General features: G+C 40.0%; 2 protein-coding genes across 4 annotated transcripts; one reads left to right on the top strand and one right to left on the bottom strand.

The window, feature by feature from the left end:
* The first annotated feature begins 3,581 nt into the window (after nt 1–3,581).
* Nucleotides 3,582–5,557, top strand: pop7 (POP7 homolog, ribonuclease P/MRP subunit). Of its 2 annotated transcripts, none has more exons than XM_010748276.3 (2): nt 3,582–3,720; nt 4,695–5,557. In XM_010748276.3, the coding sequence occupies exon 2, from the start codon at nt 4,737–4,739 to the stop codon at nt 5,190–5,192; it is 456 nt and encodes a 151-aa protein (XP_010746578.1). In that variant the 5' UTR covers nt 3,582–3,720; nt 4,695–4,736; the 3' UTR covers nt 5,193–5,557. The 2 variants fall into 2 exon arrangements, with proteins under 2 accessions (XP_010746578.1, XP_027143562.1); XM_027287761.1 differs by lacking the exon at nt 3,582–3,720 and adding an exon at nt 3,742–3,838.
* A 192-nt stretch (nt 5,558–5,749) lies between these two features.
* On the bottom strand, nt 5,750–12,828 carry epoa (erythropoietin a). 2 transcript variants are annotated; one of them, XM_019268996.2, is made up of 5 exons: nt 12,729–12,828; nt 8,906–9,036; nt 8,678–8,764; nt 8,341–8,505; nt 5,750–7,486 (listed from the first exon to the last, which is right to left on the bottom strand). In XM_019268996.2, exons 1-5 carry the CDS (start codon nt 12,739–12,741, stop codon nt 7,334–7,336), a joined length of 549 nt encoding a protein of 182 aa, XP_019124541.1. In that variant the 5' UTR covers nt 12,742–12,828; the 3' UTR covers nt 5,750–7,333. The 2 variants fall into 2 exon arrangements, with proteins under 2 accessions (XP_019124541.1, XP_010746579.1); XM_010748277.3 differs by lacking the exon at nt 12,729–12,828 and adding an exon at nt 12,291–12,417.
* Between the last annotated feature and the right edge of the window lie 532 nt (nt 12,829–13,360).

Here is a 13,360-nt window from a genome sequence, read left to right as displayed (position 1 = left end):
AATTACAGTTAAACTGATGGTAAACATAGTTGCATTTAAAAAAGAATGGATAGATGGAACAAGTTGATTTATTACTGTAATTAAAAACAAATCACAGGCCTAAATAAGTTTACTCAAACTGAGTTCATTCAGCCACGTTTCTGTGATGCCACACTCTCTATATGGATAGATAGATTTTTTGAAGTATGAAAGAAAAAAGGCAAAAAAAAAAAATCTCCATACTTCAAGTCCATGTTTGCACAGAATAGATGAAAAAACAAAAACCTAAAAAACAGAGCTACTTTAACTGCCAGCCAACTTTACGACACCATGGCAACAGGCCTAAAGCATGTTTGTATGAATTGACAAGAAGATTGTTGACACGTGATGTCATGTATCTTGTGTTTCTAGGGCCGTGTGTCTTTACCGACACATAAGGAATTACGTTAAAATACCTGCGAAGCGGAGTGATATGAGATGTTAAAAGTCCCGCCGCTATCAACACTCGTGGCAAAGTGAGATCTGTAAATAGTAAACATTCCTGTGTATTACTTATTCGTCAAAAGGAAGTCTGCCACACAATCTTTGAATATTACACACTTTTCATGAATACTTGAATACTCCAGTAGCACATGAAAGCAAATATTCAACCCAGTGTATCAGCACATCAGACACAACATGAAAAAGATGCCTGCCTTGCTTTCGCCACTTGCTTCCTATTGTAAACTAAATATGTGGCTCTCTCCTAACATAATGGTAAGCGTTAGTAAAGAAGCAACAAAACGCCTTTTGAAAGACTCTAAAGATGATCGCCTGTCCTTTCAACCAAATTTGGATTTTCTGGCCATGTTAAATAAAAAAAATATGGCAGAAACATCCCAAAAAACCCATTGGTTGTGATGCTACATGCGCTTTTGTGACCTTTGTCTTGCAATACAGAGAAGAACTGGCCGGGTAGCGAACAGACTCACTGCTGTAAGTACATAGAAATAAAAACACAATTACAAATATTAGCAGAACATCATTTGCATGTGACAATAAAAAAAAAAGTCATTTCATGATGCAAAGATGTTGCAGTTTGTTTAGGTTTAGGCAAAAAACAAACAAAAAAAAAGACTTGAAGGTAAGGTCACTGTTTGGATTAAAACAAATACTTGGGACCACAAACAGTGATCTCCAGTGTTACCCCGACCATCTTACCTTTGCCTCAACCCTAAACAAACTTTCATTATAACATCATTAGACTTTCTCCTCTGCTTCTGTCAAAATTACTACAGCTAGAGTGGTTAACCATGTGGCAACCTCCGTGGCTGTGAAGTGAAGCCAATGCGGAAGTGCCAAAAACTGCAGTTCCTCAAACGTCCACTTGAGGCTGGCTACAGAACGAGTCAATCTCCATAAGCCCCCATGTTAAAGTGCGAAACTTCACAGCAAAAATAAACATGTTTACAGCCTGGTACAAAAAGGTGTTTTGGTCTCCATAGCTAATTTCCCCATTCACGACAACTATACTGAGTCTGAATTTTTATCTAACACACCCATTCAAATTATATTAAAGCTTAAATGTATGCCTAATTCACACAGCGGCTGCTTTGATTGACATGTTTTTGTCGTTACAGGTGGTGTCTTTGAGCACCTAGGCTTAACTCAGCCTGCCTCAGGCCCTCCGAGGATCCACATCTTTAATGATTTTTTTGTTAAGTTGGTACCGCCAAGACGGTGGCCGCGGTAGGAGGAGTTTGTTTGTTTGGGAGTTTTGGAACTGCTGTCAATCCAGCGACATTAGTACAGAATTAAACTGTTGCCAATGCAATAAAAATCTGACACATTACGAGGGGAGGCTGTCCACAAGTTTTAGGGAATTTCTGAGAGAAAACAAAACAAAAGCTATGATTTTCAAAGGTTAATAAACATACAGAAGGATGTATTGAGGATGTTGAAGCATGGTTTAAAATATTCAACATACGTCAAAGTGAACCCGTGTTGAAAGCACACATGCCCTTGGAAGGCCCCAGCTGCAGGAGGCCTCATCACCGGAAAAGGATACAAAATGGAGGAGAATGGGGAAAATGGAGAAGAGCTACAATTTCACCAAAACCGTTAAAATGATGATCAGGATGAAATAGCACCATGTGACAGCATTTCAAATCAAGGCAGTGTGAAAGATGGCACAAAGTCTAATGTATCATCTACTGCATCTGCACGTCTCAGAGCTGAGGCTGAAGTGTCTGCTATACTGGCACGGCAAAAGTTGCTCAAGTAAAAACATGCTCTGGAAGAACAGGAAGAACAAATAAGGAAACGAAAGGAGCAGCTTCAACTGCTCAGAAATGGCTGCATCTATGGCAAAAGTAAATGTCTTGAGAACCTCTGGATCAAGTGTGAGGAGTGCTTCTTCTAGGAAGCTGGATGGCATGGAGTCCTACTTTGAAAAGAGACTTAATATCCATGCAGAGCCTTTTGTACCACATAAGGAGGATCACTGCCCATAGTAGGAAGTTTACATCCATATTGTAGTGTAGTGTAAGTCCCATTTTCCGGCGCTACTGATTGCTAATTATGTTGTATGTTTAGACGTGTGACCCGGAGAAACTGATGCCGAAACTTTAGAAACGTTAACTGAAAATGCATTTATTGCAAACTTTGCAAAGCTCAATAAGCTTTCCAAAAAAAGGTCAGCCTCTGCCTTTACCATACCACCCCCTAGTGTTCAGGAGGGATAAAACCGCAAATCCAAAGGAATATATGGCTCCTACAGTTTCTATTTACATTTTACACAGCAACAGAGTTGTAGCAGGATAACTGTCCGGAAAGCATAACACCTGTTCTGTACTTCACAATAATATCTTCCATCATCGTTTTAGAGCAGCCAAATAAATGCACACTGCAGTGATGATAAAAATCACTGTCAAAGTTTTGTTTTATATCTCATGGTTGCAAAAAAAAATCAACAACAACAAAAAAAAACTTGCTGTTGGCTTCAAATTCAAAATGGACATCACATGGACATGAAATATCTCAGTTTTAACATTTCATAAGGCGTCTTTGTGCTATTTTTTATTTTGCATCATTTTGTTTCTTTCTACATTTTTTTTGGGGGGGCAGGGTTTGTTTATTGGTACACATCACAGTATATGTATTTATTTACTATGGTACATAAGCAGTCACTGCACATATTTCATATATATCCATCGCCATCCGGTTAAAGGACAAATTCTTCTTTTAAATAGAAGATCTTATTATAAGAACTAAACTCATTGGATTTGCAAAAATCATTTATGGTGAAATGTTAAATGATTTTATATTTTAAAAAGCGTGAATCCTGCATGACTTTTGGAGAGGACTGTCACAATGTAGTGACCCACAGTCTGCAGCAGTGACTCTGCTCTTCATGTAAAATGACAGAGGCAGTATTTGCCATATATGTATATATATATATATATATAATATAATATATATATATATAATAGATAGATATTATGTCTATGGTTGCCCCTTGATATATATTATATAGATATATATTATTATATATAGAGCTATATATATAGATATATATATATTATATATATATATATATATATATCATGTCTATGGTATTTGCCCCCTTGATATTTCTACTTCCGGGGCACACAGAAAATAACTCGCCAGTTTGTCTAAAGCCGCTGTGATAGAAAAGAAACACACGCAGACACGTTAACGATGAGATAAGGCACACTCGTGACTTCAGGTGACCTTGTCAAAGTAAGTGTGTTCATCATATGTATGAAATACTCAATGCACTGACACCTCGCCGTATAATTAGCTTAGCTTACCCGCTGTTAGACCGAGCAGCCTTGGATAGCTAACGGGAGGACTCGTGGTGTGTTTCTGTTGGATTTAAACGTTGTTTTAGAGACAGGAGACATATGTCAGATCACCAATATGAACATGAAAGTCTAATTTGTTGCTGGGTAACGGGCATAAATCAACGTTTTAATGTTTAGCCTCAAGGTTTACCTGGGAAACGCTATGTGGCTAATGTTTAACTAACCCGTGCCTCTTACTGGTGTTTCGGTATAACGAGCGACCCTGTTAACTGGTGACCTTTAGCCGAATAACGTATGTGGTGGTCCTATCGGGACAGCTGTTGAAACAGGGAAAGTAAAGACACGTAGCTGTCAAACACCAAAGGACGAATCAGGTGTGTTTGTTTGCGACAACAGCGCCTGTCATTAACTACGCAAACCTCACGGTCACAAGTTAATATGGTCACTCGTTAAACCGCAACACCGGCTGAACTAACGACACATGCACAGGTGTTTCTGTATTTAAAGTAACACTGAGTGTCCTCGTTCTAAGTTGCCACTTCCTGCTGTCCATGCCCTTAACAGTGTCGTAGCATGGTAACAATATTAGTGTCGTGCTTTATTTGTGTCATGTCCATTTTATTGGGGGGTTACAACGACCACTTTTATTATCATTTAACCTGCTGGATTTATTTCTTTGGTTTGGTCTTTAAAATGTGAGAAAATGGTGAAAAAAATCCTCATCACAATTTTGCTTTTGCTTTTCCATGCCCTATAGGATAGTAACTTAAATATCTGTGGGGCTTAATTTCAAATATATCCAGCAGATCACATAATCAAATCATTGTTAGTTGGATAGGATCTGCTGGAAGGTTTTGTGTATCATGAGCACGTTTCATCCGTTTCTTTCTGTCAACTTTATTTCCTCAGCTTCCTTGTTTGCTGCCTAAGCGCATATATCTACGGAGAACCATGACGGAGCCACGCAACCCAGGAATGTCCTCTATCCCTCAGGCAGCCCCAGTGCACACTGACTCCACCTCTCCGGCTGTAGAGATGGACCCAGTGGAGTACACCCTTAGGAAGCGCCTCCCCCGGAAACTCCCAAAAAGACGGAACGACGTCTACGTCAACATGAAGACTGATTTCCGGGCTCAGCTGGCTCGCTGTCAGAAGCTGCTGGAAGGCGGGGGTCACAGGGAGATCTGTGTTCACGGCCTGGGCCTGGCTATCAACAGGGCTATCAACATTGCACTTCAGCTACAGGCCAGCAGCCAGGGGGTGCTGCAGCTGGCAGCCAACACCTCCACAGTGGAGCTCGTGGACGATCTGGAGCCTGAAGATCCTGATGAAGCCGGGGAGCCCATGACTCGTACACGCAACAACTCGGCCATTCATATTAAGGTTTTCTACCCTGACCCACAGTGACCTGAAAAGAGGTGTGAGGAGTGTGAGTCCTGTTTGGTTTCTTAAAAACCAGTAGAGAACATGTTTTTCTGGTGGGCCTATGATTACAGCACTAGAGGACTCGAAAATGGAGCAGACAACAAACAGTGTGCAGGCTGTGTGTTTGTCAGTGAACAGTGTTGGAATACTTTAATTGGGACTTTAGTGAATCTTTAGTTGACTAAATATACCTTGCTCTTTTGTCATGTGTTTCGTCAGTTGCAAGTTGTTGTTCTTTTTTTACTTTGCATGTCTTGAAGCAACCGTGTTGTTTGGCAGGTAAAACCTCAGTGAAATTTAAGTATTGTTCACATGGCTGTGCCAAATAAATGTACAAGTGTCTTTAATATTTTTTTTGGCTTAAGAGTCAGACTGAGTGTTTTATTTCATATCTGCAAGTTTTTCAAAGATATAAATAATAAGAAAAACTGAAGAATCCTAAGTTTAAATTCCATGCAGGTGTTGTTGCAGTAAGTCTCCACTAGATGGCAGTGGTGTATTTAAATTTCCCTTTAAATCTTTGAACTGCTGGTGACAGTGTACTTAATTTGACTAAAATAAAAATTAGCTGGAATGTATCTTGAACTATCACCTCTGCATCAAGGGCAGCGACATTTGATCAGGATTAAATGACTATCATTTATGCAGAGTAAGGTCTGTGATAGCAGCTTGCATTCAGCATCTGAACGGCAGAAGCTTGTTAATTCCACTGACGTGAACAAGATGAAGATAATGAATGAAATGGACAGACTTCCCCTTGTTGTGTTTCCATCTATCCTTTCTTTATCCAAGAATAATATTTTGTATTTAAATAGCAAATTATACAGTGATGGGACAAAACAACACAGAAATAACAGGAAAGAAAACATGTACAAACATCCTTAAAAACATCTTGCTCTTGCACAACAAGATTTAAAAATACGGAAAAAAAACAAGGAAGAACACTTAACTCGTCTGAAATAGTTGAACATCCATTTTATAGAGAGCCTCAAGTTCCCAGGACTAACTGATTGCCTGCTTGCCATTTGATGACGAACAATAGAGGGAGGAAAGAGACAGCGTTAGCGTCAGATTCTGGAAAACTATTTGCAATTACAGGCTCACAGGATGTTAATTGCAAAGGCCAAACAGCATTTTCCCAGGCAGTCTGGCTATCAGACTGCCTGTAGAGACTGGTTGAGTGTTGGTAAGGCAGAAACAAAAACACAGATAATAATAAAACAACTTCACAGTTCTCATGTAAGCCTCCACCCTCCTCCTCATTGACCTCTTGCTCCCTCGTTCACTGTAACAGAACCTCTGCATCAACTTTTTAGTCCCTTGAACATGCGACGTGAAACTAACAGCAGCGTGCCATTGCGAATGATGTTAAACAGCTTTGCAAATGTGTTCAGTGTTACAGAAGAACATGGCGACGAGAGCCCAACTAAAATCAACACAAAAAATACAAAGACTTAAAAGTAGAAAATTTGTATAAATAGCAATTACACAACTTTTAAAAAAATATTAAAATATTAATCAAAAAAAAAAAACAGGAAAAGAGACTCATGTTTCAGTGAGGCATGGTTGGAAAAATGTTAAAGGCTTGTGGGGTGAGGCCTCATTCATTTTTGCAGTATTATGGGAAATGGATGGTCTGTTGCAACCCAACAGTCCTCCAATTTCCCGGTGCAATCAATATTTTCTGGGTGTTTCACTCCACAAATCACTCTAAAGGGGTGAGTGTAAGGGCAAAACTCACTGGAAACACACACATACATACTACGTACAGATTTAAACGTGCAGACTAACATCCACAAACAAAGTGCAAGAGAGTGCCAGTAGAACAGCTATTGGAGCAGTGCTTCCCATAGGCTTCATTTTGGTCAGTGTGTGCTTCACCATGTCCATGTTTCACATCTACATTCCAAGGTGCAATCATCTCCTGTCCATCCAAAGCCTTGCTGGTCCTGTCCTGTCCTGTCTTTTCCTATCAGCTTCCTCCTCTTATGTGAGGACGGCTGTATCTTTCCTTTCTTTCCACACCGCTTCCAGCAGCCAACGTGCAGGTCAGCAGTGTCAAGTCCCTTCTCTTGCCTTCGGAAACACAAATTAGCTTCGTCTGGAGTAGGGAGATCAGCTGATCAGCTGACATCTTGCTGACAAGCCTGCGCATCCAAAAGGAGGAGGCGCACTTTGCCTCGCAAGAAGTTGACATGGACTTGAAGCAAATCTGTTGCGGAGGACGCCGTCCATGTTCCCTCAAGCCCTGCAGCACTTGCTGGTGGGGTATATTCCTGAAAGAGAACACAAAGCAACTCTTGCTTAATTTGGAAAATGTGTCTTTTTTTTGTCTTTCCTCCTCTTTCAATTAAATCTCAAAAGCCTCCACTGCAACAAGCTACATTTTGGCCTATAATGTTACAGACAAAATTTAAAAAAACTTCAGACAACCAAATAATCCCACTATAGCAAGCTGATCTCATCTTGGAAAGTACTGAAAATACTCTTATGTTGATTTTTTCTTTATATCGATGAGAAAAAATGTAACATTTCCAAGCTTTCCAGTCAATATTTGTCAAGGTTTTCATGTGTAAGAGAAGCATGTTAAATGTTCCCAGTTAAAATGATGAAACTTTGATTTCAGTGACCCTTGAGCCTGGACACAGGCTGCTCATTCAGCTTTAGTTTGTCTGTCCACAAGGCCTCAGCTTGGACCTGAATCATTTCAAAGGCTGTGTCGCCACAAATTCAGGACTCTACCAACAAGTTTATATGGCAGCTTCAGTGCCTGCAGACTAGTCATGAAAGGCTTATGGTTACACTTCTAGGGAATGTCCCATGACATCCCTCAGTTTCTCCATTACTGGAGAAAACACCATTATTTGATTACAAGAAACTTAACTTGATATGGCCTTGGTATGACCACTAAATAGTAGAGGGCAAAAACATATTGGTTGTAAATACCTTGGCCATTTTTCCACTCAAATATAATGAATTAAGATGGATGAGTCTTACATAACTGTTGACTCCATGGCTACATAAATGGTAGGATAAGATCAACAGTATGTGATCGAAAAAGAAACCATCAAAACCTCGGACCTGCGTTGGTATATGGACTTAGAAGAGGTATTGTTTTTTTGTAACTTACCTGGATGTTGAGGCTACGCAGCACAGCATTAATGCTGACCAGGTTTCTGATGGAGTTATCTATGTGGCTGTGCAGTGCTGTGTTGGTGACTGAGGTCCGTAGCAAGTTGAGGGCCTGTTGTAGGAGCCATAAACCAGACTGGACCTCCTGGGCTTGCTCCAATGCCTTGTCAAAAAAAGTAAAGAAGGCAAGAGTTGAAGGGTCTCATTATGGAGGTGATACGGAACAAAGGAAACAGGTGATCCTCTTCAATAAGAAATTAACTAGATTACACATCAACAGGCAGCAAATCTCCATGAACGTGTTTTACATATTGTAGTTTTCAGTGGTTACTTACATTTTTCTTCTCCCAGACATCAAATTCAACTCTGGTTTGGGGAACAGTGACAGACTCTGACAGGCTACATCCTTCTCTACATGACTTCTAAAAAAAAACATGAAAATAATAATGTTAGTGTACTTTTATCCAATGGTGTATACATATTCAGCATAGGTGATTCCAGGACTACAATATCGCTGCTACAAGCATTGCCTGCGCTTAGATCTGCATACATTTTCCTCTCACCATAGCGACTTCTGCGTCTCGTGCTTCCTTAATGAAATGGTTCAAGACCCTCAGGTCACAGATTGGCCTCAGCGGTGATGGTAGACTTGGCCGGGTCCACTCCAACACTATCAACAGCAAGGCAAGCAATCCTGCAGATACAAAAAGTCAGTCACTCAAAGGCTACTACTCCATTTGTTTCACTTTTCATCTTTGCATCAGTTGCGTCTTCTTACAAGACTCTTCTTCCGCGAACATGATTCACTTTAACATACTATATAACAACTTCATAACCTTTGGAACAAATGTGTCTTTTGTAATACATATGCCCTTGACCTCCCACCCTCATCTATTGACGTCAGTCAAGGTCTTTCAACATGACATATGTGACAAATACATCTGGTGACTCTTCCATGCAGTTCCATGAGTATGTATGGTCTAAAACCTTCAGGAATGTAAAGATATAATTTGACATAATTTCAAATGTTTATCACATGACAAAGTACGTATGAGAACAATTATTCATGTTGCAGATATCATTAACAAAATCATGTTGTTCACCCACTGTGATTTAATACAATTTTCTGGATAAATTAGTTGCTCAAGGATCAGTCTAAATAAACATTACAGTAGATATGATTATTAGGGCTGTAGCATGTAGAATCATAATGATTCAGCATGATTAAGCAGTTCTCATTCACGTTTTTATGTTTCATTTTTTCATATTACATCTACAAAACCATGTGATATCCTGAATTCTGAACAGAAACCTGCAGATTTCATGACATTGCTAAAATGACTGTTTCTTTGCTTAAGCTTTATTTAAAACAGGGTGGTTCTATAACTGAACCCTTGAGTCAGCCCTATTCAAAAATGTAGATATTGCTTCTAACCCTTTCTCAATGAAAGAAATCTCTAACATCCATTGAAAGCACTCCCTGAACTCTAATGATATTCTTGGTAATTAAAGTGGTTCTAATGTTGTGGGTCATGTGGGCATTTTGCCTCGTTCCTCTGTGCCACATGCTGAATACACTCTTTCACAGCGGCCTGGATGTGTGACGCAAAAGGATGATAGGAAATACAAATGATCTTCCCAAGCAGACAGGTCAGATACAGGCTAGATTAAGCTGACAGACTTCCAGAAAACTAGCACAAATTAGTCTGAGCTGAGTGGTTTGCTACTTCACCACTCAAGGATAATAAGAAATAATGTCAAGAATTAAAATAACATTACCAGCAGTACATTAGCAGCTGTCTTTTAAGAGGTCAATAGTATAATCAGCTTAACCTCCATGCCCCCTTTTCTGTTGGGCACTGTCATGGACACAAAGGGGTCGGACTGTGTATAAAGCTGTACATCTGACTCATACCACCCCCATGTTTCACAGAAACCTAATGCAAACTCATAGAGGTACACAGTGTCACACAACTTCACAAGCTACCATGTGCATTAGTAACAGAATTGCAGCCTTCTTGTTCCCCTGAGCAAGCACTTGTAATCTCTGCAGATTTGCAATCCAGTGAATATCACCACACATAGGCAACTAAACATGCACATAAATGGTGTCGACAGGTGTGTAACATTCACTGGTGCTTATGGAGTCATTCAGTGAAAGTTATTGTTACTAATAGAAATACAAGATGTAAGCATGGCGGGAAATGAACACTGAAAGGGATGAATTACAAAGCATTTCACACAGGGAATAAATCCTTCTAGAATGGGTCCTGTTTTCATCCCTTAAGTGGCTGCTCGGCTTCACTAAGACGGCAATAAATTAACTAGTAGACCTTTGTAAAGTTGTCCCCTTCAAAGGAACCACGTATTTTAAATCTTTGTCCATATGGTCTTTTTCAGACCCCCTATGATAACTTAAGTTTATACAAGCCCCGGAGGTCTTTCTACATTACCATTATAGAGTAAAACTTCAGATCAACAATGTGTCAAGTATATTTAACATATAGAAATGTATGTAGTAGTTTCAGAGGTAAAAGGATGTTGCCGTAGACAACTAATGGCACTCCTTATTTGTCATTTTCCCAAACGCGGTCACTTTGTTAAATAGGTGTGTGTGACTCAGCTTAAGGATTATCTGTGACCCTTTCACCTCCACCATTGCCTACGTGAGAATTCATCAATCTAAACTGTGTGTAGACACACACACACACACACACACACACACACACCCTCTCTCTCTCTCCACATTCTCACCAAGGTGGTGGAATTTGCAGTCCTGCAGGACTGTGGCCAAACTTCAAGTTACCAGCTTTCTCTGCCAAAACCATGTTGCTATTTTAAATCGGAAGCAGTAGACCACAAGTGACAGTGCTTTGGATATTGGCAAGCTTCACTCAAGGTATGTGACAGATCCTTTTGGAAAGGTGGCTGGATGTTCACGTGAGATGGTGCCTTGGACATGTCCTATTTTAACTAACCATGTCAAACAGGTGCACAAAAATATCAGCAATTGAAACCAACTAGTCAGCATGGTATAATAGCACAGCAGCCTGATAAGATCATTCTATTTGAAACAAAAAGCATGACAAAGAGTAGAGTTGTAAATAAGTAGCTATCAGATGACACAGTGTGACATAATTTCCTATTCGGCTTCACTGGAATCCCTTATACTGGAGGTGTCAGCCTGCGATAACCTTTTGCTCTTTTCTGCTGACATATGTATGACACGACTGTGTCAAAAAACTGCAGATTCAGCTCTTGCATTCAGTACCCTTAACTTCCCAGTCTGCTGAGTCATGCTAGAGAAGAATGACTCTAGACATATTTTCCCTGTGAACAAGACAGAAAAAACAGAGCATTTTATCTGGAGCTGCTTACAGTTACAGGAAATAACAGATCTTTAGCATGAGTGGGAATCAGTCCAGCAGCTCCAACAAATTTAGTGCCTTGAGTTAATATGACTTAAGCGTCAAAAGGAGTCTTTTTGTTCTGAATGTTCTCTATTCCCACCAGTGCTCAGTGTCCATCACTAGAAAGCAACCTGGCTTCATTTAGAGGTGAATGTTTAATAGCTTATGATTAATGGCTATTAAGCATTATAGCTTAATATACAGCCCACACACTTTCTAAGAGGTGGCATTACACAATCTATTTCCATGAACTGTAGTGAATAAACTGAAGCTTGCAGAGACTGACACATTTCAGTGCGTTAGAACTTCGAAAAACAGACAGAACAGTTGACAGAAAGCCTGACTATTATTTCCAGAGAAATATTCTCAACATCACCTGTACACATGAGCTATGTGAACACCGAATAACTGCACGCCACTTCAGCACTTCATCACCCCGATAAACGTAAAATCCGGGCATATATATATACTGATGCAGCCCACAGGTAATCCACACCAAGCAACGCACCAGTCCAGATAATATTACAAGCGCTCTTACCTCTACCCGTTTTCTGCAACATTCGCAAACAGGTGCCGCATCGTTTAAAAACATTGTGAAATAATTAGAGATATGCACGCGCTTCAAGGCTCAAGTTAAAGGCTCAAGTTAAAGTCCAACATGCAACCAAGTGCGCTGGTCCCAGCACTACTCCAGGTCCGTGTCAAAAAAAAGATCTGTGCTGCTGGTGAGAGCAGTCACCTACCACACTTTGCATCACTGCTGTGCTTTGGCAAAACCTTTTATTTACCCCCCCTAAGGATATAGCGATAACGTGACGAAAAGGACGAGGACGCGCCTTTTTACGCACCACGGTGAGCGATTAAACATCAACCCTAACCCATGCATGCAGTCCCTCAGGCGTAAAGCGTGAAAATCCACTAACTACTAAAGCCAGTGTACAGAGAAAAAAATCACGAAGGCATGTCCATAACTCACTGGGAAACTCCATAGCGGTATCCGCATACCCCTCACAGGGTCCTCGCGGTTTGGCCCATAGGTCCGTCTATTGCCCATTAATTGGAAACGAAGCTCTTTTGTGGATCTCCTGCACTTATCCGGTAGGTGTTTCTAAAAACTGATCCTGTTTGATTTTTTTATTGATGACTTTGAAAATAAAGTTGCATTGTTTCTATGATGACGCTCGAAACTACATCCCCCCCTTAAGTCAAAATTGTTTTCTTTCATTGTTGTCCAAATAATAGGCAATCCCTGTTTATAAAACATTTGCTCTAAAAAGTAAATACTGTCTCAAAAAAAGCCGTGCGGAGACTTCCCATCCATTGTTCGGATGATTTCGAGAAACGATTATGACCGTAGTATACTTTCAAAATAACTGATCGTGTAAATACTTATAATAAATATCAAATAAGTAGTTTAGCCCTGATTCTTAGAATCATTGCGGGTTTTATAGACTATAAATGACATCTGTCATGTGCCAGGGCGCGTTCACTGTCCACAGCTGCCAAATGATGCCACACAGAAATCAAGCTTTCACATGAATCGATGTTACTCTGGAACTTTTCAACAATACGAGATTGAACTTTTAAATAAAAAATGTATACTGATCG

Source organism: Larimichthys crocea, chromosome XIV (genome assembly GCF_000972845.2).
Source record: "Larimichthys crocea isolate SSNF chromosome XIV, L_crocea_2.0, whole genome shotgun sequence".
Lineage (NCBI taxonomy): Eukaryota > Metazoa > Chordata > Actinopteri > Sciaenidae > Larimichthys > Larimichthys crocea.
The sequence above is the reverse complement of the archived record's forward strand: the minus strand, read 5'-3'. Positions and strand labels throughout refer to the sequence as shown.

What these genes read in the sequence shown, in the direction of transcription:
- pop7 (XM_010748276.3), top strand. Translation starts at nt 4,737, where the DNA reads ATGACGGAGCCACGCAACCCAGGAATGTCCTCTATCCCTCAGGCAGCC.
- epoa (XM_010748277.3), bottom strand. Translation starts at nt 12,312, where the DNA reads ATGTTGCAGAAAACGGGTAGAG. An exon ending in ATGTCTGGGAGAAGAAAAAT is followed by an intron (nt 8,506 to 8,677) that starts GTAAGTAACCAC and finishes TTTTTTGACAAG; the next exon opens with GCATTGGAGCAAGCCCAGGA. An exon ending in TGCGTAGCCTCAACATCCAG is followed by an intron (nt 7,487 to 8,340) that starts GTAAGTTACAAA and finishes GTTCTCTTTCAG; the next exon opens with GAATATACCCCACCAGCAAG.